Below are 26741 nucleotides of genomic sequence, written 5' to 3'. Positions count from 1 at the left end.
CGCTCTGTTTCCCTACTTAAGGAGCCCTCCAGCTTCTTTTCCTTTGCAGATGGGGAGCAGGTGCAAGTGGATCTAGGTCACCTGGTCTAAGCCCCACCCACCTGGTACCTTCCTGCCTGCTGCTCTTTTTCACCACTTAGCAAGCCCCGCCCACCTGGTGCCTTCCTTCACCATCACTGTCTTGTGGCCAATGCTGGATTTGACTTTTATGGACTTCATTCATTCACGGTGCGTCACTCTTTCTCAACTCTCATGCTGGACTTCCTTTGCATCTTGCACTCATGGTGGCCCTGAATCATGCTGTTCCCATCTTCATCTTGTATCCTGGCTTGCAACATTATGTGTTACTACTGACTTCTGCAATTGTATTCGCTCTCCACTCTTGCTTCTCCACTCTTTTTGACTGCTTACTCTCTTTTCTCTCCTCCTTTCCCTTCTCCCTTTTCCTATCTCCTCCCCTTACTTTTTTCTATGCACTTAATCTATCAGAATTGTCCCTGGACCTAATATGATAGCAACTTCGTCTGTTTCCTCCACCCTCCCATTACTGTTTTTTTCCTCCCCACCGCCCCTCCAGCACTATCTGAAATGTCGTCAGGCCTAGTATGATAGTCGCTTGTTTTGTTCCTCCCCTCCCTTTCTGCACCCCTCTCCCTCACCTTTTGTTTTTCGCCAGCTCTACCAGAAATGTTGTCAGGCCTAGTACGGTAGTCGCCCATTTCCTTCCCACTCTCCCCTTCCTTATCTATGTCTTAGCTCTTGCACTATCTGAAATGTCGTCAGGCCGAGTAGTACGATAGTTAATTTCACATCCTTACTGTTCATGGCTTGTAAGAATGTGGTTGTATTTTCCCTTGTTCCCTCCCTTGCCTTGAAGCGCTTTAAAACACATTGTGTATAGGCGCTATATAAATAAACGATCATATCATATCATTGTGTACCATTCAATTAGATAATTATATTGCCTATTATAGGAGCGCTTTGAAGCAGGAAGTGCATGGCATGAAACGTAAGTAAAAATACGTTAGTATTATTGGAAGGGACTGGCCACTTACCATCTCCAAATCCCACCTCCTCAATTGTTCCACAAGCTGCACAGTCTATGACTAATAGGGTGATATTTGGAGCTACTAAGAAGACAGATTATTTCAATAGAAACGCTTGTCCAGAAGTGCCGGTGATGGTCTTCTGGAGGGATGGCAGCAATGTTCAGAATCTGGGAAGTGCCACATTAGGAGTCAAGAGACCCTGCTCAGAAGTGCTGCTACTTCCATGCTGGGAAGTGCCGAGAAAGCTATAGTACCCTTGAAGGAAAGTGCCAGCACTGTCCCTTTAAAAGTGCACCAGTCTTGCTGAAAAGAGTGCGGACGGCCTATTTGGGGAGAGCTGCTACTGCGAGCCCTGGGCCCTGGCTGCAGGTTGGGCCTTTGGCACGCGGTCCTGCAGAAATTCCTCTGGAATGTGCGATGTGACCCAGGTCCAAGGGTCGCTCCTGACACTTCCTCCCAATAAACCATGAACCAACATAACTCGAAGGCCCTTTGGCCCAGCGCCACCCCATGCCGTGTGTGTACAGTGCACTCAACAAGGCGTCGCCCTGGAAACCGCTTCAAACATGAAAAGCTGCATATTCCGAGGGGATGCCACGTCCCCCGCCTCCACGCTCCTGCACCCACACACTCCTCACGCTTGCCAGATGCCACGCCCCAGATCACTCCTCTTGCAGCCCCTCTGCGTGGGTGCTGCGCCCGTTGGCCCTTCGAATGCCCCCTGTCATGACACAGGGTCTCTGCACTTTATTACGGCTTCATGGGATAGAAGGTGTCCTGGCCACGGTTCGCTGCTCTTTGGGGATATTTCCCACCAGGCTGGTGGCTTTCAGAGGCCGGTGAGGCTGGGGAGAAAGAGTTGCGGCTTCTATGCAGGCTTCTTCTCTGACCCTAACCCTGGGGCCTCTTTCTGAGTATCCTGGTACCAGTAAAGAGCGTGGGGGCCACTGGGTGCGGATGGGTCCCCTCTATACCACTTTAAACATTTGCAAAGCCTGGGGTAAAACCGAAGAGTAAAACTGTGCAAAACTCCTTCTCTCCTCATTTTTACTCTCCACTTTTGCAGGTGGCAATTACTAATGCGTTTCCATAGAGGCAAGCGTCTGTCTTGTAGAAAAGACTGCCATGTCTATGCAGTCCGGGTTATAAGACCCATGGGGCTTTAAGGTTTAGTGACTGGCCCTACATATGGAATGTGTTTTGTATGCTGCGTCCTATATATCACTGGCTGTTTGGTGAAGGTAGCACTTCCGGCTTTTCTTGTGTTTTGAGATGGTCCTGTTTAGGTAATTCATTATCTCTCAGTAGGGGCCTCATTCAGATATTGATTTATATGTATTCACTCCCAAGCAAGGCGCGCTCCCCGCAAGGCGCGCTCCCCGCAAGGCGCGCTCCCCGCAAGGCGCACTCCCCGCGTAATGTCCTCCTTATTTATGTTTGGAACACATGTATATATCCTCAGATTTTTTTGCTGCGTTAGTTAAAAACAACCCTTTTTGAAAAACGTGGTTGTTTCCTTTCCTGATTAAGGGCCCGATCACGTGTTGGGCAGTAGCACGCCGCATTTAAGGGTCCCTTCAAAACTCAAATCTGGCGTGTTTGACCCCAGCTCAGAGCTGGGTGTTAACACGCTGGGAAAATGCCCATTTTCAGCTCAGTTTCCGTGCGGTGTGTGCACCGAAAAGTATCCCTTGGATCCAATGGAATCAATGGGGAATGGGGACTAACAGCACCAACCCATGATCCAGCGGTAATACCGCCGGACGGGTGGGCGCTAACGCGAATTAGTGGTGTCGCTATGGAGAGTGTGTGGGGCCCATGCCCCCCCTGAAACCCTGTGTCCTCCCTTGTGCCCCCCCACCTACCTAAGGCGAGCCGTGACTGTGTTCTCTGTTCATGGTGTTATTTGTGACACTCACTAAGCCAAATGTCTGCCTATCACACAGCAAATACTCTCCTTTTGTCTGAAAGCCAGCAGTAATCTTGGTATGCATTCTGGCATTGGTATGAACATGAGCACGAGCCACTTCTCAGGTTTTCCTGCCCGACATCTGCACAGCGACCTCTACAGTGTGAGAGCAGCTTGCAGTCCCTCCAATCAGAGTGTAGTGCAGAAAACTACTAATAATGGGCCATTAGCCACTGAATGGCTTTGTGCCTGCATTCTGATGGGAGGGGATGTGCAGTAGTTGTGCACAAAAGCTTCTCTCCAGGAGTGCTTGTGACCTCACACATTACCTTACATAGGCGGCTCCCTACTTTTGTCTTTGGCCCCCTCTGTGCCCCTCCTAAATTTGATTCCTGGCGACGCCACTGACGCTAATAAAGTAGGGCCGTATCCCAGCTGGGATACTGCCCAACTAGTGATCAGGCCCTAAGTCTAAGAAATCACATGGACCCTCCACTGCCTTTTGTTCGTTGTTTCCAAGGAATCAGGTGGATTTAATATGTGTCTGCCTTCAATCTGACAGTCTCCCCCTTATTTTATGCAGTGTGATATGTCTGCTGTGTGTTCTATCCCCAATCTTCACACGTAGGTTTGGTAGGCTCTCCTTGTCAGCTGTATAAAAGTGTAGATCTGAAATGTCTTGTTCTTTCCCCACAGATAGCTTGGGGACATATATATATATATATATATATATATATATATATATATATATATATATATATATATATATATTTTTTTTTTTTTTTTTTTGCATGGACTCGGTAGTGGCCATGTAGTTATGGTTAAGTTGCTGTTTCCATAGGAAGAGCACTTTTTGGGCAGCTTATAATATATATATATATATATATATATATATATATATATATATATATATATATATATATATATATATATATATTAATATATATATATATATATATATATATTAATATATATATATATATATATATATATCCTCGTGCAGCGGTATACATCCTAGCACTGTGCTCTTTACACAGCCGTGAAGGTGCTATTATCTGTATTTCCCTAATAAGGTTTCATATGCTAGCCGTCATGCCTACCCATAGGTAGAAATACACATCACTTCCCTCTTTGGAAACACAGACATAACTCCGAGACCCTTAAAAAGGGGTGCATTCTGCTGTACTTTCTTTCCTTGCAAGCACGTGCTCCTCATGTTATTCCATATGAATGACTCCATAGGTGTAGATTTGATATAAGCTTGCAGCTCTTTCACATGTGTACATATTTGATATGCACGCTTCGTCGTCATATACAGGCATATGACTGGTCCATGCCTGTAGTTTCTTAAAGGGATCACTGGTAGCTTGTGATGACTCAGCTACAGAGGTGCAGGACTAATGTATGTGTCCTGTCCATCATGCAAAGATATAGGTGTGGTACATATCTATACCTTGCTTCCTATACAGAGCTATATAATATAGCCCAGACATCCCTGTATACTGTTCTACAGATTGAATCATAACTTTCCTTTTTGTTAGAATTGACATGTTATTGATTTACATTGCAGGTGGGGCGAGCAACGCAATCCTGATGGACTGGACCAGAAGTACTGGGTGAATATTACTTTTGATAATGTGTTGTCTTTGGTGAATCTACCTGCAAGAACACAGTGCCTGATCCTAGTTCCATCCCACGCATACAGTGCTCGTGCAAAATCAGTCTTTAGCAAGAATGACCGACAGTGGTCAAGTGGCAGAGCGAGTAGAGCGCTTGCTTTGACATGTTTGCAGAGCCCGGTAACGCAGGTTCGAATCCCTGCGGGGCCAAACTCAGCCTTTCATCCTTCTGTGCAGCCCTCAGATACCTGAGGGTTCGTAGTGCTATCTAAATGCCAAATTATCAATTATTTAAAAGAAATCACCTTTCAAAATGCTGTGCTGTACTAATCCACCCTTAGCAAAACGTGCGAAGAATTCATGTACCATGCACGGTGCAACTGCCAGGCTGAAACAACATTTCAAAGTGAAGTGTCTAGTTTAGAAGTATCTTCAAAATATGTAGGCAAGAAATGGGGTCTGCAACCTTTGGCTCTCCACATGTTTTGGACTACAACTCCTACTAGCCCTAGTAGGCATTGTCAAGGGCAGGGATTGTGGGAATTGTAGTTCAAAACGTCTTCAGAGCCACAGATTTCTGATCCCTGACATGCCCATGTTATTAATTACATGGTTAATAATAACGCGACTATGTTAAATTAATATGCATCATGGCAGTGCCTGGGAAAATCCTACCTTTAATAAGCCCTTTGAAAGGTTGAACCCACTTTTGATAGTACAGTTACATGTTTACATCCACCTTTAAAAATTCACCTTTCATAATAATGTTCCTCGGTTACATTTGCCTTTAATAATAGACTATATAAATACACATTTTAGATTATGATGTGCACTTAAACTCTGCATTAGCAACTCTGTTCCTTGTTTAAATTTGCCTGTAATTAAAAAAAGTTCATAGGTTAAGTTTACTTTTAATAAACACTGTTCCTGGTGAAGTACAAATTCAATATTATAATAGGCAGGTTAAATGCACCTAAACGTACCTTTAGAAATGCAGTTCCTAGATCAAATCCACACGTAATAGTACGGTCCAGAGGCTAGATGGGCTTTTAATATTATGATTATGTTATGCAGTTTAAATCCACCTTTACCAACACTGTTGCTAGTTGAAATTCAACTTTAAAAAGCTGTTCCTAGGTTAAATTCACCTTTAATAAATACTGCCCCTGGTTTGAATTCACATGTAATATTATGCTGTGCAGGTCACATCCACCCAAATGTTTCTTTAAAAATACAGTCCTTAGATCAAATCCCCATTTAATACACTGTCCGTAGGCTAGATAACACTGTCCGTAGGCTAGATGGACATTTATAATTATGATTTTGTTACGTAGGTTAAATCCACCTTTGATAAACACTCTCCCTGGTTTAAATACTAATTTACCATCATGCTGTGCACTTTAAACCAATCTTTAGCAATACAGTTCTTAGTTTAAATCCACCGTTTAATACTGATCCTAGGTTACATACATATTTCATACTCTCGAATTTTAAATCCACCTTTAACATGGATGGTGTAAGCACTGGAGTACTAGATGCTGAGCATAATATTTAATACTACTGCACCAGAGTACTAGATGCTGAGCATCATTTTTAATAATATAGCACTGGAGTACTAGATGCTGAGCATAATCTTTAATACTACAGCACTGGAGTACTAGATGCTGAGCATAATCTTTAATACTACAGCACCAGAGTACTAGATGCTGAGCATAATATTTAATACGGTAGCACTGGAGTACTAGATGCTGAGCATAATCTTTAATACTACTGCACCAGAGTACTAGATGCTGAGCATCATTTGTAATACTACCACATCTGAGTACTAGATGTTGAGCATAATCTTTAATACTACTGCACCAGAGTACTAGATGCTGAGCATAATCTTTAATACTACAGCACCAGAGTACTAGATGCTGAGCATAATCTTTAATACTGTAGCACCACAGAACTGGCTGCTGAGCATAATCTTTAATACTACAGCACTGGAGTACTAGATGCTGACCATAATCTTTAATACTACTGCACCAGAGTACTAGGTGCTGAGCATAATCTTTAATACTACAGCACCGGAGTACTAGATGCTGAGCATAAACTTTCATTCTACAGCACCCGAGTACTAGATGCTGAGCATAATCTTTAATACTACTGCACCAGAGTACTAGATGCTGAGCATAATCTTTAATACTACAGCACCAGAGTACTAGATGCTGAGCATAATATTTAATACGGTAGCACTGGAGTACTAGATGCTGAGCATAATCTTTAATACTACTGCACCAGAGTACTAGATGCTGAGCATCATTTGTAATACTACCACAACTGAGTACTAGATGCTGAGCATAATCTCTAATACTACTGCACCAGAGTACTAGATGCTGAGCATAATCTTTAATACTACAGCACCAGAGTACTAGATGCTGAGCATAATATTTAATACGGTAGCACTGGAGTACTAGATGCTGAGCATAATCTTTAATACTACTGCACCAGAGTACTAGATGCTGAGCATCATTTGTAATACTACCACATCTGAGTACTAGATGTTGAGCATAATCTTTAATACTACTGCACCAGAGTACTAGATGCTGAGCATAATCTTTAATACTACAGCACCAGAGTACTAGATGCTGAGCATAATCTTTAATACTGTAGCACCACAGAACTGGCTGCTGAGCATAATCTTTAATACTACAGCACTGGAGTACTAGATGCTGACCATAATCTTTAATACTACTGCACCAGAGTACTAGGTGCTGAGCATAATCTTTAATACTACAGCACCGGAGTACTAGATGCTGAGCATAAACTTTCATTCTACAGCACCGGAGTACTAGATGCTGAGCATAATCTTTAATACTACTGCACCAGAGTACTAGATGCTGAGCATAATCTTTAATACTGTAGCAGCACAGAACTGGCTGCTGAGCATAATCTTTAATACTACAGCACTGGAGTACTAGATGCTGAGCATAATCTTTAATACTACTGCACAAGAGTACTAGATGCTGAGCATAATCTTTAATACTACAGCACCGGAGTACTAGATGCTGAGCATAATCTTTAATACGGTAGCACCACAGAACTGGCTGCTGAGCATAATCTTTAATACTACAGCACTGGAGTACTAGATGCTGAGCATAATCTTTAATACTACAGCACCATAGTACTAGATGCTGAGCATAATCTTTAATACTGTAGCACCACAGAACTGGCTGCTGAGCATAAGCTTTAATTCTACAGCACCGGAGTACTAGATGCTGAGCATAATCTTTAATACTACAGCACCAGAGTACTATATGTTGACCATAATCTTTAATACTACAGCACCAGAGTACTAGATGCTGAGCATAAGATTTAATTCTACAGCACCAGAGTACTAGATGCTGAGCATAATCTTTAATACTACAGCACCAGAGTACTAGATGCTGAGCATAATATTTAATACGGTAGCACTGGAGTACTAGATGCTGAGCATAATCTTTAATACTACAGCACCGGAGTAATAGATGCTGAGCATAATCTTTAATATTACAGCACCAGAGTACTAGATGCTGAGCATAAGCTTTAATTCTACAGCACCGGAGTATTAGATGCTGAGCATAATCTTTAATACTACCGCACCAGAGTACTAGATGCTGAGCATAATCTTTAATACGGTAGCACTGGAGTACTAGATGCTGAGCGTAATCTTTAATACTACAGCACCAGAGTACTAGATGCTGAGCATCATTTTTAATACTATAGCACTGGAGTACTAGATGCTGAGCATAATTTGTAATACTACAGCACCTGAGTACTAGATGCTAACCATAATCTTTAATACTATAGCACCAAAGTACTAGATGCTGAGCATAAATTCACCATACGCCATGTGGCCTGAAACTTGGATTTTTAATGTTGATAGTGCTGTACTAGTAAATATACAGCTGACAGATGTGCTGTTGTTTTTCTGGTTGAGTTACCATGTACTGAAGTTACACACATGAACTGGTGACCTACTCATTGGCCAGAGCGTGCCTTGTCATGTTCATGTACATGAGTGTGCGTTTAGGTTGCGTGCATATCTCCCAGTGCTAGCTACTTATATGACATGGTGTGTGTGCGTGCGCCCACCACGCGGGGCTGTGTGATTCAGTGTAAGTTGTGCATGTGTGTGTAGGTTGCCCATATGGCTGCAGTAATATGCTGTGACAGTGTGGGCTAGCTGCTCATGTGGTCTTGTGTGTGTGTCTATATATGCATGACTTTTCTCACCACGGACGTGGTCTCTCATGTGTGTGACCTCTACCTTGCACACGTTATGTTAAATTACTGGAATTCACCCCTGGCACCACTGCCATGTGCATGATCTACAGGCTGGAGGTGTGCTTGATGTGGAGAGAGGGAAAATGCAAGACAGATTTGCTGCTGTGTTGATGTGGGGAGGTCAGAAGTACCCAGGTACTTTGTGTGGATCTGTTTCTAGGTGTTCTGTGTGTGTGTGACTTGTATGCTAATGGCATGCGCTAGGGTGTGACTCACATGTGTGTGACTGCTCTGCACAGCACTTGTGTAGTTGCCACTTCTAGGTGTGATACTGTAAACCATTAGGGATGTGCAGCGTGCCTGTTAGTAGCATGGGGGCTGTGTTGGTGGCGTTTGCACGTGGCCTGAACATTCTCCAGGCCTTCCTGAATTCGGTGCGCCACCGTGTTACTAACCCCACTATCTATTCCCCCACAGCTTGCAGCCAACTCCTGGGGAAAAGAGTGGGGTGAACAAGGCTACTTCCGGATCGCACGTGGAACCAACGAGTGCGACATCGAGGCGTTTGTGGTTGGCGTTTGGGGACACGTCAGCATGGAGGACATGAAACGCAAGAAGTGAATATCTGTCCCCAACATGAACTTTACACACCACAAACTTTGATCTGTGATGGCGATGGCGAGCGGACACTGTGCATGACTGATGGGGGTTATGCGGGCGTGGGAGTGGGTCAAGGGGGCAGGTATTGCATTCCCTGCTATGACACTAGTGCAACCACTACCAGAATTGGGCATTCTCACCGAAAGTGCCCAGCTGGCAGCAAGAAAAGCTACTTACACACCAGCCACTCTAGCAGGGTAAGAAAGAGCCACAGTTGGGTCGATTGTGTGCACTCTAACTTGTGTGATATACGCTCTGAGGAGGGGCTGGGGTGTGTTCCACACTCGTGATGTCTTCAAACTGCAGTGCCACCCTTCTGATATTATCAACTCCAATCCCACACTTTTGACTTTATTAACCTTCTGTCCCACAACTGTGATGTCATCAGCCCACAGTCCCGCTCTTGAGATGGCATCAACCCACAGTCCTGCTCTTGAGATGGCATCAGCCCACAGTCCCGCTCTTAAGATGGCATCAGCTTGTATTCCAACACTGCTGTCATTAGCCTAAGCTTTGATTCTTTTGGTGTGACCTTGCTGCATTCCAACACCTGACATGTTGTCAACAAAAGCATGAACATCGTGGTGTCATCAGTGTGAACTCTCTTATTTATGACGTCATGACAGCGTTAGAAGGTGTGCTGTCATTAAAATGCATTCCCACCATTGTAATGCCACCAAACTTCCTTCCTGTACCTCATTCCACCGGCCTTTCATTTGGCACACCAGCCCCAACCTTGCAATGTCATCAGTCTGTCGGCACCCCCCACCCCTAAATAGTGCCACCAAATCTAGATTCTCAGCTTTGTTGAAGAATCCATCTGCAGTCTGGCACGCTGGCACCCTCCTGCAGTGCCACCACGAGACCATCCTCCTTTAGGGCGACACTTGGGGTGGCATTCTCTGCAACCATAATCTTGCGATGACATCGGTCTAACTCTTGTGATGTTCTCAGGGTGCACTCTGTGACGTCATCGAAATGCAATCCGACGCTTTTGAAATCAGGAGCCTGCAACGTGACCCTTGTCATGTCAGCAGAACACGGTGTCTGTTGCAACCGAAAGGAGCCACACTGCCTCCCAACCCCCTCTCACCCACCGCCCCTCATGTACATGTACTGTGACTGTTCACAGAAGGAGCTGTCCGGTGTTATATTGCCGTGTCCAGGTCATTTACACAACCCACCATTTTACACCACTACCACTGATGACCCCCAGACCCCCCTGTGCTCTGTCTGCACTCTTTGGGTCCCTGCCTCCATGCCGACGGCCAGCGCCTGCAGGAGAGAAGGGGGCTCGTGGGATTCACTTGATCCTTCTTTGTAATGTGATGAAAAGTGGTCTTGTATAGTGCGGCTTTTGCAATTTGGTTGGCCTCTTGGTGCTATCTTGGGCGGAATGATCACCTCACTTCCCTGCAGACATCACGTCTTTAGGACAGCAGAGGTCACGTGCCGTCTTCCAAAGGCAGTTTTCTTGCATGAATTTCCAGCAGGTCTGGTGACAGGCCCCGCAGGACACCAAGGTGTGCATCCGAGGACATGGTCCTAGCTCTCCCAGGAACGCGGATGTCCTACGCTGTCTTTTCCTGCTGGAGGGATGTCTCGCAGGTGTGCCCGGCATGGGCCGTGACATCCCGTTCACAAAGACAGCAGACGTCTGGTTGTCTCCACCGCTCCCTGTCTGTGGTCTTTGAGACATGCATGGTGGTTTGCAATCATGCCAGCTTCTGCATGGTTCACACTTTAGTAGGCTATCAGAGGCCCGCTCTGGCTAATGTTCCTGGGATGGTGTCTTTGGGGAGCGCCTTGGAGGGTGTGATAGCACCTCTTGGAGGACACAAGAAATCCCCTTCACTGTATTCTCTGCGGCTATGATCTTTGAGGTGTGAGTTTAGTTGTAGGGGCAGCTCTTGCAGGACAGAAAAGGCCCTTGTGTTCCCGTGTTTCCTTGGTGATGACCTTTGGGATGTTGCCCTTAGGCAATGGGGATATCTGTTGCATCCCAGCAGAGGTGTCGCCACCCCCAGTAGTCTTAGGAGGTGTGCCTCTACTTTTAAGGGGCCAGCTTTTGTAAGACATCAGAAATCCTGTTTTTTCAATCTTTACTTGGTGGCCGTTTGTGTGGTATGCTTCCAGTTATATGGCCCTGCTCTTGTGGGACAGCAGAGGTGCTGCTGAACCCATCATTTCCTGGCCATGCTCTTGCAGGACAGCAGAGGTGCTGCTGAACCCACCATTTCCTGGCCATGCTGTTGCAGGACAGCAGAGGTGCTGCTGAACCCACCATTTCCTGACCATGCTGTTGCAGGACAGCAGAGGTGCTGCTGAACCCACCATTTCCTGGCCATGCTCTTGCAGGACAGCAGAGGTGCTGCTGAACCCACCATTTCCTAGCCATACTGTTGCAGGACAGCAGAGGTGCTGCTGAGCCCACCATTGCCTGCCCATGCTCTTGCAGGACAGCAGAGGTGCTGCTGAACCCACCATTTCCTGGCCCTGCTGTTGCAGGACAGCAGAGGTGCTGCTGAACCCATTTCCTGGCCATGCTCTTGCGAGACAGCAGAGGTGCTGCTGAACCCATAATTTCCTGGCCCTGCTCTTGCGGGACAGCAGAGGTGCTGCTGAACCCATCATTTCCTGGCCCTGCTCTTGCAGTACAGCAGAGGTGCTGCTGAACCCACCATTTCCTGGCCGTGCTCTTGCGGGACAGCAGAGGTGCTGCTGGACCCATCATTTCCTGGCCTTGCTCTTGCAGGACAGCAGAGGTGCTACTGAACCCATCATTTCCTGGCCATACTGTTCAAGGACAGCAGAGGTGCTGCTCAACCCATAGCTTCGTGGCCATGTTCTTGCAGGACAGCAGAGGTGCTGTTCGACCCATCACTTCTTGGCTCTGCTCTTGAAGGACAGCAGAGGTGCTGCTGAACTCATCACTGCTTGGCCCTTGGCCCTGCTCTTGCAGGACAGCAGAGGTGCTGCTGAACCCATCGCTTCTTGGCCATGCTCTTGCAGGACAGCAGAGGTGCTGCTGAATCCATCGCTTCTTGGCCCTGCTCTTGCAGGACAGCAGAGGTGCTGCTGAATCCATCGCTTCTTGGCCCTGCTCTTGCAGGACAGCAGAGGTGCTGCTGAGCCCACCATTTCCTGGCCCTGCTCTTGCGGGACAGCAGAGGTGCTGCTGAACCCATCATTTCCTGGCCATGCTCTTGCGGGACAGCAGAGGTGCTGCTGAGCCTATCATTTCCTGGCCCTGCTCTTGCGGGACAGCAGAGGTGCTGCTGAACCCACCATTTCCTGGCCCTGCTCTTGAGGGACAGCAGAGGTGCTGCTGAACCCATAATTTCCTGGCCCTGCTCTTGCGGGACAGCAGAGGTGCTGCTGAACCCATCATTTCCTGGCCCTGCTCTTGCGGGACAGCAGAGGTGCTGATGAACCCACCATTTCCTGGCCATGCTCTTGCGGGACAGCAGAGGTGCTGCTGAACCCATTATTTCCTGGCCCTGCTCTTGCGGGACAGCAGAGGTGCTGCTGAACCCATCATGTCCTGGCCATGCTCTTGCGGGACAGCAGAGGTGCTGCTGAACCCATCATTTCCTGGCCATGCTCTTGCAGGACAGCAGAGGTGCTGCTGAACCCATCGCTTCCTGGCCCTGCTCTTGCAGGACAGCAGAGGTGCTGCTGAACCCATCATTTCCTGGCCGTGCTCTTGCAGGACAGCAGAGGTGGTGCTGAACCCCCTATTTCCTGGCCATGCTCTTGCAGGACAGCAGAGGTGCTGCTGAACCCATCATTTCCTGGCCCTGCTCTTGCGGGACAGCAGATGTGCTGCTGAACCAATCATTTCCTGGCCCTGCTCTTGCAGTACAGCAGAGGTGCTGCTGAACCCATCATTTCCTGGCCCTGCTCTTGCGGGACAGCAGAGGTGCTGCTCAACCCACCATTTCCTGGCCCTGCTCTTGCGGGTCAGCAGTGGTGTTGCTGAACCCACCATTTCCTAGCCCTGCTCCGAACCCATCATTTCCTGGCCATGCTGTTGCAGGACAGCAGAGGTGCTGCTCAAACCATAGCTTAGTGGCCATGTTCTTGCAGGACAGCAGAGGTGCTGTTCGACCCATCACTTCTTGGCCCTGCTCTTGAAGGACAGCAGAGGTGCTGCTGAACCCATCACTTCTTGGCCCTTGGCCCTGCTCTTGCAGGACAGCAGAGGTGCTGCTGAACTCATCGCTTCTTGGCCATGCTCTTGCAGGACAGCAGAGGTGCTGCTGAATCCATCGCTTCTTGGCCCTGCTCTTGCAGGACAGCAGAGGTGTTACTGAACCCACCATTTCCTGGCCCTGCTCTTGCAGGACAGCAGAGGTGCTGCTGAGCCCACCTCTTGCAGGACAGCAGAGGTGCTGCTGAGCCCACCATTTCCTGGCCCCGCTCTTGCAGGACAGCAGAGGTGCTGCTGAACCCATCGCTTCCTGGCCCTGCTCTTGCAGGACAGCAGAGGTGCTTCTGAGCCCATCATTTCCTGGCCCTGCTCTTGCAGGACAGCAGAGGTGCTGCTGAACCCACCATTTCCTGGCCATGCTCTTGCAGGACTTCAGAGGTGCTGCTGAACCCACCGCTTCCTGGCCCTGCTCTTGCAGGACAGCAGAGGTGGTGCTGAACCCATCGCTTCCTGGCCCTGCTCTTGCAGGACAGCAGAGGTGCTGCTGAACCCACCATTTCCTGGCCCTGCTCTTGCAGGACAGCAGTGGTGGTGCTGAACCGATCGCTTCCTGACCATGCTCTTGCAAGACAGCAGAGGTGCTGCTGAGCCCATCATTTCCTGGCCCTGCTCTTGCAGGATAGCAGAGGTGTTGCTGAACCCATCGCTTCCTGGCCCTGCTCTTGCAGGACAGCAGAGGTGCTGCTGAACCCACCATTTCCTGGCCATGCTCTTGCAGGACTTCAGAGGTGCTGCTGAACCCACCGCTTCCTGGCCCTGCTCTTGCAGGACAGCAGAGGTGGTGCTGAACCCATCGCTTCCTGGCCCTGCTCTTGCAGGACAGCAGAGGTGCTGCTGAACCCACCATTTCCTGGCCCTGCTCTTGCAGGACAGCAGTGGTGGTGCTGAACCGATCGCTTCCTGGCCATGCTCTTGCAAGACAGCAGAGGTGCTGCTGAGCCCATCATTTCCTGGCCCTGCTCTTGCAGGATAGCAGAGGTGTTGCTGAACCCATCGCTTCCTGGCCCTGCTTTTGCAGGACAGCAGAGGACTCTTAAGATCTGCCGATGGGTCGGGCTCTTGGAGGGAGGGCCTGGGAGTAGTGTTTATCTTATTGTGAAAGATTACGTTTTTGGTGGTTGCTCTGAGGGGCCCAATTACCTGTGGGAGCCCCGCCAAGAAGCGGATACCGTAAGGCTAGGCCTCTTGCCGCTTCAAAGGTGTGGGTGGAAGTTGCTACATGTTGCCAACAGCTCTTGGGAGGATGCAGGTGAGCAGCCAACGCACTCTCCGCGAGAGCCAAGCTAGAGGTTTGGCAGCCAGACAAGGGCTGGCGCGGCTTGGGTTGGAACCGGCTGGGAGCTCCTCATTGCTGTAAACAGAAGCTGAAGGAGAGCCTTCATGGAGACTTGGAGGCCATCAAGGGCTCCCACTCTTTCCACTCAGGCGACGGGCCCTATGGGGGGAAGCGTGTTATTAGTAGCCAACGCCAGCTTCTGCTGACATGCATCCATCCTATTCAGCCCTGGTCATGCGTGTTCTGATTCTCTGGCCTTTGTGTGGGATACGCCTGCCCCTCACTCCTGCCCAGGCTGCAGTCCCCATTGTTACTCCACTCGCAATGGCCCTATTTTTTGCTTAGTGTCGTGTTTTCATCCTTGTGAAACTCGCAGTGGCGGCGTAGCGCTTAGCTCCGGCCATTCAACACAAGATACACACGACAGTAGATCCTCTGGCTTTGCACGCAGCAGGAGTCCCACAATGCACCGCGCGGTGGAAGGATTGTATGCCTCACATCATCCAGAAAGAGGGAGTTTATGAAGATTGACAGCCCCTCCTCCCACCCCATTGCAAAGCTCAGTGCCATCCCTCCCCGGTGGGCACCTACGTTCAAAGGGCAGACCATGGTGGCCACGTGTCTCAAAGAGGTGGACGAGGCCTTCTAAGCACATGGACCCACCTCCCCATGCTTTTCCAGTTCCTCAGTGCCATCCCTCCATGGTGGGCGTCTATGGTCAAAGGGCAGATCATGGTGGCCTTATGTACTAAGCACATGGTCCCACCTTCCCATGCTTTTCCAGGTCCTTGGTGCCATCCCTCCCTGGTGGGCGTCTATGGTCAAAGGACAGATCACGGTGGCCTCATGCTCTAAGCACATGGACCCACCTTCCCATGCTTTTCCAGGTCCTTGGTGCCATCCCTCCCTGGTGGGCGTCTATGGTCAAAGGGCAGATCATGGTGGCCACGTGTCTCAAAGAGGTGGAAGAAGCCTTCTAAGCGCACGGACCCACCTCCCATTGCTTATCCAGTCCCTCAGATTCTCGTCACCCTCAATGTTACAAACCTGCTCAGACCCCAGAGGTCAGGGGCAATAGTAGCCGTTCACAAGCATTGAGTGACTTGCGGCCGACACTAGGACCCTGGTCCTTCTTCTAGAACTTTCCACAGCACTTTTGCAAATTCCCACTGTGCTTTTGAGAAGAATAGTAACCCCTCCAAGCCTTTTTTGACAAATAGGAAAATCTCCATTGCCGGGGTATGTGTGGCGCAACCGCGCAATCGGCTTTAAGTCACCTTCTGTCCTGACCATCATCCATGATGATGATGAAGATGAAATGGTGATGTCAAGGCTTCGTGGTGAACCCACAGCAGAGGCTCCCGCTGGCAGTGCCACGAAGGCACATTTTCGCATCTCTGCTTGGGGGCATGGAAATATCACTTCACAGCTTTCTTGGGTACTGCTTCTTTTCTTTGCCCGCTCACAACATTGGAGACTTTTCAATATTCTTTGAAGATCGATGTTTTGGGGGTGATAGAGGCCTTATTCTGTGTGTTTCACAATTTTTGAGAATTTAATCTAGTTTGGTAGAGTGACGTAAATGGTAAAAACCGATTATGTTGCCACCTTAATCTCAGAATGCCGGAATAATTTTGAATGTTCCTCGCTTGCGCCTTTCTCGGGTAGGCACAGCATGCGTTCTCGGGCTCTCTGCCAGGGGTGCACTGGGAACCAAAAGAACCCCTGGAAATCAATCAAGGTGCCGCAAGCCCGACCTTTTCCTATGAGAACATTTGGAAATCAAATAGGTTACTACACAAAAGAGGCCCAGGGGGCAGAGGCCTGTCAGGAAATCTCCAGACTGCCCTATAGACCAGTCCACCCCTGGCCAGAGTGCAGAGGCCTATCAGGAAATCTCCAGACTGCCCTATAGGCCAGTCCACCCCTGGCCAGGGGGCAGAGGCCTACCGGAGAATGTCCAGAGTGCCCCATAGGCGAGGCCTGCTACCTGGAAATTTCCAGAGTGCCCTATAGGCCAGTCCACCCCTGGCCAGGGTGCAGAGGCCTACTGGGAAATCTCCAGCGTGCCCTATAGGCCAGTCTACCCCTGGCCAGGGTCCATAGGCCTAGCGGGACATCTCCAGACTTCTCTGGAGGCCAGTCCACCCCTACCCAGGGTGCAGAGGCCTAGCAGGAAATCTCCAGAGTGGCCTATAGGCCAGTCCACCCCTCCTCCCTGCATTGCATACAAGGTCCTGCCCTTGGATAAATCGTGTCTTGACAGTACCTGGCAGATGCCTGCTACACTCTGGCAGAGCAGTCTGAGGTCCGGGGCCGCCCCGGGGCTGGTATGTGTGGGTCACACACCTGAGAGCAGCATATCTCACTCCTGGGCCCCAGACCATCTGCAAGGAGACACCCCGGAAGGCGTGAGTGCCGGCAGTGGCATACCAATCATTCCAGGGGCGAACGCAGAGGTGGGAGAAGGTTAAGCACTGACCTGCTTTTGTTACCCCCTCCGGTGTCCAGCTGGATTCGGATATCAGCCCGCTCACTTGCTGTGATGTTTGCGCCATAAATAAACTGGACAGACACGTGCCGTGCCATGCACAATGCCAACTCTTCTATGGGCAACCCACCCACGTGGGGCGTTTCGGGAGCAGCACTGACACTTTTGGTGTGACTTTTTGGATGGCAACACTGGCCCTTGGTGTGGGTGCTTCTGGGAGCAACACTGGCCCATGGAATGGGCCCCTGCAGGTGCAACACTTGACCTTCATGTGGGCACTTCTGGTGCAGCGCCCACCATTCGTGTGGCCCCTTCCATGTGCAGTACCAGCAATTGGCGTGGGCCCTGCCGGGTGCAACACTTTACCTTGATGTGAGTCATTTGGGCCCTTCTGGTGCAATACCACCCACAGGGTGTACCTTTCCGGTTGCAGCGCCCACCATTGGTGTGGGCCCTTCGTGGGGCAACCCTTGCCCTTAGTGTGGGCCCTTCCATGGCATCTGCCCATGGAATGGGCTGTCAGCGGACCATTACTTGCTGTGGGTTCTTAGAGTTGAATTTCCTTTGTAGGCCGCTAGACTTTAATGCAGGGCTTTAAGTGGGCCGAGGCTAGCTGGGGCCCAGCTCTGGCAGTGTCCAGAAAGGGCTCCCGAGCCAGGCCCTGCCAGGGCCCTACCCGATTATCCCCAGCCATGCCAACACCCCGGACTGCCACACATACTTTGGCCATGCCCCCTAATGAGAGCCCCTCCCCCCCCCCCCCCCCGCCCCTCGATTTAGTAGGCCATTACAGGTCTCATCACACCCTGGCCCTTGGTGGAACACCCATAGTCGTGCCCGCGGATATGGGCGAGGACCTCACAGAAGCACCCCCTACACTGTATGCAGCCCATGACAAGCACACACCCTACTCTAGCACGGTCCTTCGTAGAAGCACCCCCTGCTGTGCTTATGTCCAATGCCAAACGCCACCCTCACCTCTGCATAACTGCACACCTGCTGTGAAATATTCCCGCACGCAGGGTTCTTTACCCAGCTCAAAGACTTGGCGTTGAAGTCTCTCCTCTCTTTGGTGCTAAGCGCCCGGCTCTTTACAGCCCCCGCCCGCCCACACACTTTGCAGACCTCCAAAGGCCTCAGCGCCCCAGTGCGAGCCCCAGATCCTGCGCACAGGGCCCGAGAGAATCTGACCCCTCGCCCACACACTGCCTGGGAAAATGTGCCTGTTTCCAGATTGTATTTAAATGCTATAAATATTTTATATTTAACGATGCTGAGGCGTTTTCTGCGAGTCATTTATTTTAAGAATGTGTTTGCATCCCATGGCTGTTCCGATGCTGACTGACTGTGCCAAACGAGAGGGGGGTGGGGAGGAGTGTGTGAAAAGGGAGCCGGCACGTGGCACACAAACCTGGCACAGTGTTTGTGTGGCTAGTGCTGGGCTTCTTCTAGGAGGCGGATTCAATCCAGCGCCAGAGTGGTGGCAATGGGCTAATTTACAAAGGGGAGATCTTGCGCGCATAACTCAGGCCCCGCGCAATTTACACATACTACCACTAGAGTCTAAATGGAGGATAAGGGGAGCTATGAGAGAGCATGTTAGAGGCGGGGGCTAGAGGAGTATGGAACCTGCATGCCAGTCAGACCCAGATCAGGACAGAGCCGCAACAGGGGAGACTACGCAAGCCGAGCGCTCCAATTCAGGATAAAGACGCAAACTAACCAACCCTACTAACAATTTCCCTTTCTGCATACACCTCTCAAACTCCAAACCAAACACAACCAAAACCTACAGCACAACAAACCTCACAAACTTCACTACATGGCAACAACAAAACAAAAACACACATAGCCTTGCACAACAGTACACAACGACTACCCGCCGCAAACACCCCAGGCCCAGCCAACGGACCCACCGGGCTGAGGCTGCCAACAGCACATCACTGCTCTCTTGCACTTTTGCCTGCTTCCTCCCACTAACTCATCCTCCCCTCCTCTTTCAGAGCCGCCAGAGCGCCAGGGGACCACTCCGGTGGTGATAGTGCGTGGTACAAATGTCCTTTAACTTTTAACATTAACATACGAGTAGTTGCAGAGTCGTGTCGGGTCGTGTAAATTACACGCAGCGCGGATGGCCACAAAGAGCCACGTGCACATAGCCGTAAATTGCGCGTGGAAGGAGCAGAAAAGGAAGAATGCGCAATTGCCCCTTAATCTGCAATACCATGTAGGTAATGTGTAATTACGCCAAACGGCATGCACTGGACCGTCACCATGTGCACCGCACTCCCCGCTGTGCAAATGTAGGTGCACTACAAAGTGCAAAACATGCATGCAAATCCAGGTGCCTAGCGGTGTACCTGCATTGTTTGCACGAGAATATGGCGCAAACGAGTGTGCATTAAACATTGATTTTGATGAACTCAGTCATATCTTTGCAGGTGCTAAAAGCGGGCGCATTCCATAGGATTCCAATCCATTGAAGGCAACAATTAAAATCCGATGCAGTCGTAAATCAACAGGCGTGGTGCAAATGCACACTTCTCTCTGTGATAAAAATCAGATTTGCACGTTTGTGAAGAGCCAGAACAGTTCCGCCTTAACCTAGAATACCACGGGGTAATGTGTAATTAACCAAATGGCATGGAGAGTCACTTGTGCCCTACAGTCGCCTCTGTGCAATGTTCTTACACCAGTGCTGGAAAAGGAAAGAAAATGTACTGGGTAAACTATGTCCTCTTTGTGGGGCGGGGCTGTGGGAAGGAGGGGGCGGGGCCCTGGGGCGTGACCCCTGCCAGGTTGCAACACATCTGTTCATAGAACCAAATGCCGGTGCTTTGCATAAAAGCAAAGAGCACTATGGGAACATCCTGATGTCCACAATTTTAAATGTTAAACACGTCTGATAGTGATTCAGTAAGAAACCCTTTTAAGCGAATAATGGACTCTGTTTTGATTGGTCACAATGTTAACCCTAATAAAGAGGTGACTGTAAATTGGAGAACATATATATATCAGTTTGCAGAACAAAGAGGGGGTGAGGTGTGCACTCTAGTTCCCAGTTTTGTATACCTGATGGAAGTAGTAACAGGGTTAAATCCCCATCAATGATCAAGTAATAACATGGTTAAATCCCATTGGAGTGTGCACCTCACCATCCTTTTTCTACATAATTTTACAAGAGTCCCGGGCTCCAGAGGCAGCGGCACCAGGGTTACTATGCCCCACCTAGGAGAGCCATAATGATGGTTTTTGCCTCCTCCTCCAATTATGGGAAAGAATTGTGCTTTTGGAGGGGAGTTGGTTCCTGGTCACCTGAATTGAAAAAAAATTGTGCTATCACTACAGCTACCAGAATTCCTTGAGACTGAATTTGGAACTAATCAGTAACACCTGAAAAGAAAGATGGCCTCCCTGGAGATTGTTAGAGACATGAAAGCGCTTGGAAGAGAAGATCAACTGAACTGCAGCAGGTACGTATGACTGGGAACTGGAGTGCACGCCTCACCTTCCTTTTTCTATATATCAGTCTGGACAGCTGCAACACTAGACGTGAGGCCTAAGCAGTTTCTGCATAACAGTACCCGAGACAAGTCACATGTGCCACTCTTGCAATAAGCCATGCAGGCGTGTAAGATGCATAAAGACGCACAAGTTGTAGTATGAATTCTAGCTTTTCTGAACTGCTCACACGTTATGCGTGCTCATGTGCTGCTTTTACCAGCGCAGAGTGGGGCTTCCTCCTGGAGTAAAGCCTTGTGAATGGGCCAGCGGAGCTTTACACCTTAATAAGGTATTGGACCCAGGTAACAGGGCCCCTAAACAGAGTTCTGCAACCTTAAGCTCTCCGGACGTTGTGGACTGCCATCAGCCCTAGCCAGCATGGCCAAAGGTAAGGGATCATGGGAGTCGTAGTCCAAAACATCTGGGTAGCCATAGGCTGCAGACCCCTGCTTTAAACCCACCATTACAAATCACATTTTCTGGCACTTCCCTTCTTATACTCTGCAAAGAGGCTACACACGCTGCTTGACTGTTTTTTAGTCCTAAAAGTGGCCCTGGCCATCTTTATGATACTTTACAGATTTAGGCGTACATATATTTCCAGGGGCAGCTTTTATATAGCATTCATCACACATAGGCCTTGTCTACTGAGTATTTTTCAGCTAATCCAGTGGGTCTCATTCTGCCAAACTCTTAAGGATCAGTGCTCTATTCAATATGGTCACAATCGGGCCCTGTGACGTACTGGTTCTGCGTGGATCTCTTCCCAGGCTCTAAACTCACCGAGAGGTCTTACCAGGTTTTACCAGGTTTTACCAGCCTCTGTGCGAAGAAGAAACCTGAGGTTACTTTGGGTAAAGGGCAGGTGGGGTGTCCCCTTTGAAGAACACCTGCCAACCAGAAGGTTTGGCATCGCATTGTGGGATGGTTATTGGTTTTATCCATGAAACGGGTGAGTTTATAGCACATGCTGAATTTCTTATCCAATGATGCCTTTACAGCTCGTCTTGCTGAAGAACCTCCCTTACACAAAGAACGCGAACCCCAGAATCCACGGAGAAGCACGGTTTCACTAATGAAAGACACCTCTCAAGATTTATTATGCAAAAGCTAAAAACATCACAGCGGGCAGCCAAAATGATTTCAAATGTGATATTTTAAGCCAAACACAAACAACGAACTATCTTACAACGTTTTTTACCCTATAAGTTGCTCACCTGTGCAATGCAGTCCAAACACTCCCTTTAGAAATACATACTCTGATTCCAAGATGGCGGCGATGCGGGGAGGACGTGCCTGAGCGTCGCTCCGTCCCCACTCCAAGGCCGCAACAATAAAGATCCACAATATCGCGGAATACTCGCCCCACAGGAAAGGAGAAAAAGAGTCGTATGGAGATCCTCAGCACCAGTAACAGGGCTCGATGATAGAGGACACTGTGACCCTCGGAGCAGTACCGGGCGGACTGGACGGAGGACCCGACAAAGGATAGAAGCAGGGATCGGGCAGTCAAGAGACCTGGCCCGCCCCTCAGGGAGAGCTGGAGAGTCGTGGAGAGCGATCCGGCTAAGAAGCGGAAACGGACGGAGATAGTGAACGGGGTGCGTTCTGGCCCCGTAGGTGCTTTCGGCGACACGACACAGCACGACTACCAGAATCTGGGTGGCCCGCACCCAGATGAGTCGGAGGCAGAAATCCAGAAATGTATCATCGGAGCAGAGGGGGCCAGCAGACCGAAGCCGGACGAAAAGGCTTGTCAACGCTCGACCTCAACGCATGTAGGTGACGCTGGCCTGAAGCATTGGATAAGGGGAGAAGCAACACTGCGAGGCACGGGGAGGTTCGTGCAGGCGGGGAACGCTACACCAGCTCTGGGAACGAACCAGCAGGGGTTCATACGAAACAGAATCCCCTTCCTCTCTACACAAAGTTAGGGGAAAAGAAGAGAACACGCGGGGACAACACATCCCCACACTCCCGTGAACGCCCGCAACAACCAACGCCCCTCCAGATTACAGGGAGCCAGAGGAACCTAAGAGCTAGAGTTATTAAAATAACTCCCCTGGCCCACGTGGAATCGGAATTCCAGACGTCCACAGCCAGGAACCGGCCAGGCTGAGGGAACAGTGTGACATAGGAGAGGCGAAGCCGCAGGCATCACCATATACGAGACACAGGGCCAACACTAAGACCTAAAATAACGCCCAAAGCAAAGAAGTGGAATCACCCGCCCAGGAGAGCGTACCCACGCACCAGGCAGTACTGCCGGCAGGCCAAGAATCAGACACTACGCAGTGGGGTAGAGGAGAGGCAAATGGTGAACCGCATAAACGCTAGACACAAAACCCTGGCAACGGTCACAACCCAGGGGAAGATCAGAAGAAGCGAAGAAGCAGGACAGAAGACTTCATAACATTTCAGGCCCATGCAGAAATAAAGGTAGTGGTGAGAGCCGAAAAGGCTGCGCAAAGAAAGCATACTACAGCATGGAAATATACTGTCGGAGAGGGCTCCTCAGGGCAGGCAATTGCTACAGCGTCAGGGGGAAAACCGACGGACACCAGCATCTATGTCCAAAACCAGGGGGAGACCAGCGCAATCCACCCAGCAGACACCCCAGAAGAAGCAGGATCAGAGCCTGCCACAAGTTTGGGGTGCAGACTCAGCCATACCTACAACATCCACGAGAAAGAAAAACCGACAAGGGCAATCTGCTAAGGCAGACACGGAAACACTGAACTCAGAAATGGCGTCGAGAGAAGATATGAAAACGTGGTTTGGGGAATTTCAAGCTCAGTTCATGGCAAAAATGCAGACCCAATTTTAGTCAATGAGAAACAACATGAACACGGCAGTACAAGAGCTACGAACATAGGTGACAAGTCTAGGCGAGAGGACAGACACTTTGGAGAAAATTACGCAAAACCTAGATGATGAAGCACAACAACACGCAGAGACCCAGGAACATCTACTGCGTCGAACCCACAACCTTGAACTACAATGCGAGGACTTGGAAAACCGATCAAGGAGGATGAACATAAGAATTAAAAATATGGCGGAAACAGTAAAAGAAAGAGGCAGTCCAGCAAGTCTTTAAAGATATCCTCAATGCAAAGGAAGAGGAGGAAGTACACCGAGTGGGCTCTAAGAGAATAGGAGAACTGGGATCCAGACCCCGTGATGTTCTGGTGGCACTCTCTTCATGTCCCCAAAAAGAACAGATTCTGCGAAGGGCCCAGACAATGGACCATATCAGAATGAATGGAGAGGACATACAGCTATATCAAGTCTTGGCCGAGTCTAAACTGCATAAACGCTGGGAAATGGGTCCAGTGGTAAATAATCTCACAGCAAAACAAATCAGATATAAATGGACATTCCCATTCGGATTACTGTTCACATGGGAAGGGAAACATCGATGGGTAACGACCTGTGAAGAAGGGAGGCAAATACTGGGCATAAAAGACCAAGAAGGAGACTGTCAAGACAGTAGCAGAGAAAGGACTTCCCAGAGGAATTCGGCCTGGGAGAGGAAGAGAAATGATAAAAAAGTAAAGGGGCCATCGACAAAGAAATAGAGGACTAATGAGAAGGCCAAGTACACAATTGGAAGAGAGACTTTGAGTCCAATAGAATCTCAGTCCAAACAATCATCACCATGGTGAGAGCGAGCCTTCCACAAGTGCAGGTGCGGAGGAGGGGGTCCCTTGGGACGCCTACTGGAATCCAAAGGGTTTTAGGACACCCTACAAGTTATCCCTGAGGAATGTTGGGCATGGCGCTGACAGCGCATTGCCTGAGCGGTCTTAGGAACCAGAGCCCAACTCAGGGGAGTTCAGGGGACAGAGGGGAAGGGAAACAGGCAAGTTGGGGTTTGCACTGTTGTCGGGGAGGATGGGTACCGGGAAGGACCATGAGTTTTTGAAGGTACAACAAGGGATATACATAGAAAAACAAACTCCCACGACAGGATAGGGATAAAAATCTTGACGTATAACATCCGCGGGTTAAACTCCCCAGTAAAAAGGAAGAAAGTGGAGCACTTCCTAAAACAGGGGAAATACTATATAATAATGCTCCAGGAAACACACATTAGAGGGCAGGACAAGAAGAAGCTACGGCTGAAGGGGTATAATCAGATTTTACAGGCAAACGCACAAGAGAAAAAGGCGGGTGTCCTGATCGGTGTCAGAGACACCTTACACATACAGATACTCTGCACAGAGGAGGACAAACAGGGGAGATATATATTTGTGAATACGAAAATAGAAGGCTACCCCTCATGCTGGCTGCACTCAACGCCCCTAATATGGGACAGGAAGGATTACATAAAGACACATTAGACAAATTAGAACAATTTGCCGCAGGTGAGATAGTGCTGGGATGGGACTTGAACATTGCATGGGTCCCTGGGCTGGATAGATCCCATCCCAGACAGCAGGGACAGGGAACCCCATTGAAAGCCCTAGGACAGAAAATGACCAATTTAGCATTGGAAGATGTCTGTAGGCATATGAACACTAACCAAAAAGGCTTCAAATACTTTTCACACGTCCATAACACCATGTCAATGATAGATTATCTCTGGGCTGCGACAGGTATCCTGGGGAAAATACCGAAAACAGAAATTGGCTCCATATCACTTTCCAACCATGCCCCTTTGTGGGCCGATATAATGCTGGCCCCAAAAGTCTCAGGGCTATGGAAATGGCGACTCCCTGAGGAAGTAATCTGGGATCCAGTGTTAGGGAACACTCTCAGGGAACATATAACCGAATAGATCACATGCAATAACCTCCCAGAGAGAGCTAAAGAATCACAATGGGAAGCGCTAAAGGCGGTCACGAGGGGTCACCTATTCGCACTTCACAATCAAAGAGAGAAAGAGAATCTCCAATGGGAAAAAGAGCTAGAGGCAAACATAAGTAAGATCCAAGCCGAAATATTGCAGAAACCCTCGTCGAAATTCCAAAAAGCCCTGAGACATGTACAAGGCCAGTTTGATGCTCTGTGCACAAAAAAGCAGAGAGACACATGATTCGGTTGAAACATTGGTACTATATAAAGGCAAATAAGGCTGATAAACTAATGGCCAGACAACTTAAAGGGAAAAAACAGGATTGGACAGTAAAGGCAAAGGAAGACACAATCAACAGAGATTGGGAACATATTTGAGCAATTCTATTGGCGCCTTTACTTATCGGATCATCCAGACGAGAGGCAGCAAAAAATATACCTAGAGGGAGTAAATCTTCCGGTACTATCGGAAGTAGAAAAGCAAATATTAGACAAAGACATTACAGAGGAAGAAGTTAGCAAAGCAATTAGGGACCTCCCCAGGAATAAAGCCCCGGGTCCGGACGGATATACCGCATAATTCTATAAGACATACAGGGATATAGTGACCCCGGTCCTAATGGAATTATTTAACATCTTCAAAGATAGAGGCAACGTCACTCAAACTATGAATGAGGTAAAGATGTTGGTAATCCAAAAACAGGGAAAGGACCCGCAACTCTCAAGTTCATACCGCCCGATAGCACTGATTAATTTGGATGCAAAGTTATATACAAAGATTTTAGCCACCAGGTTTACGCAAGTTCTCCTGAAATTGATTCACCAGGATCAATACGGTTTTGTCCCGGAAAGACAAACACACAACAACATCAGGAGAGTCCTCCATCTGGTGGGAAAAATAGGAATAACACACTCCCCGGCTATAGTAATGTCCCTAGATGTGGAAAAAGCGTTCGACCGCATAGACTGGATGCT

General features: G+C 49.0%; 1 protein-coding gene across 20 annotated transcripts in view; it reads left to right on the top strand.

The window, feature by feature from the left end:
• TINAGL1 (tubulointerstitial nephritis antigen like 1) overlaps positions 1-18738 on the top strand; it is a 161630-nt gene extending 142892 nt beyond the window's left edge. The window contains exons 11-16 of one of the 20 annotated variants that reach the window (XM_069622543.1): positions 4529-4574; positions 9303-12400; positions 12458-13157; positions 13358-13407; positions 13927-13976; positions 14727-18738. In XM_069622543.1, coding sequence (XP_069478644.1) covers positions 4529-4574; positions 9303-9446 — 190 coding nt within the window. In that variant the 3' untranslated portion in view covers positions 9447-12400; positions 12458-13157; positions 13358-13407; positions 13927-13976; positions 14727-18738. Of the gene's footprint in view, positions 1-4528; positions 4575-9302; positions 12401-12457; positions 13158-13357 lie in introns of all 20 variants that reach the window. The other 19 variants (XM_069622540.1, XM_069622536.1, XM_069622532.1 and 16 more) reach the window with 19 other exon arrangements.
• Positions 18739-26741: the final 8003 nt, after the last annotated feature.

The sequence above is a fragment of the Ambystoma mexicanum genome, chromosome 11, assembly GCF_040938575.1.
Source record: "Ambystoma mexicanum isolate Mex_15411 chromosome 11, UKY_AmexF1_1, whole genome shotgun sequence".
In the NCBI taxonomy this organism is placed as follows: domain Eukaryota; kingdom Metazoa; phylum Chordata; class Amphibia; order Caudata; family Ambystomatidae; genus Ambystoma; species Ambystoma mexicanum.
Note: the sequence above shows the minus strand (reverse complement) of the source record. Positions and strands in the feature narration are given on the sequence as shown.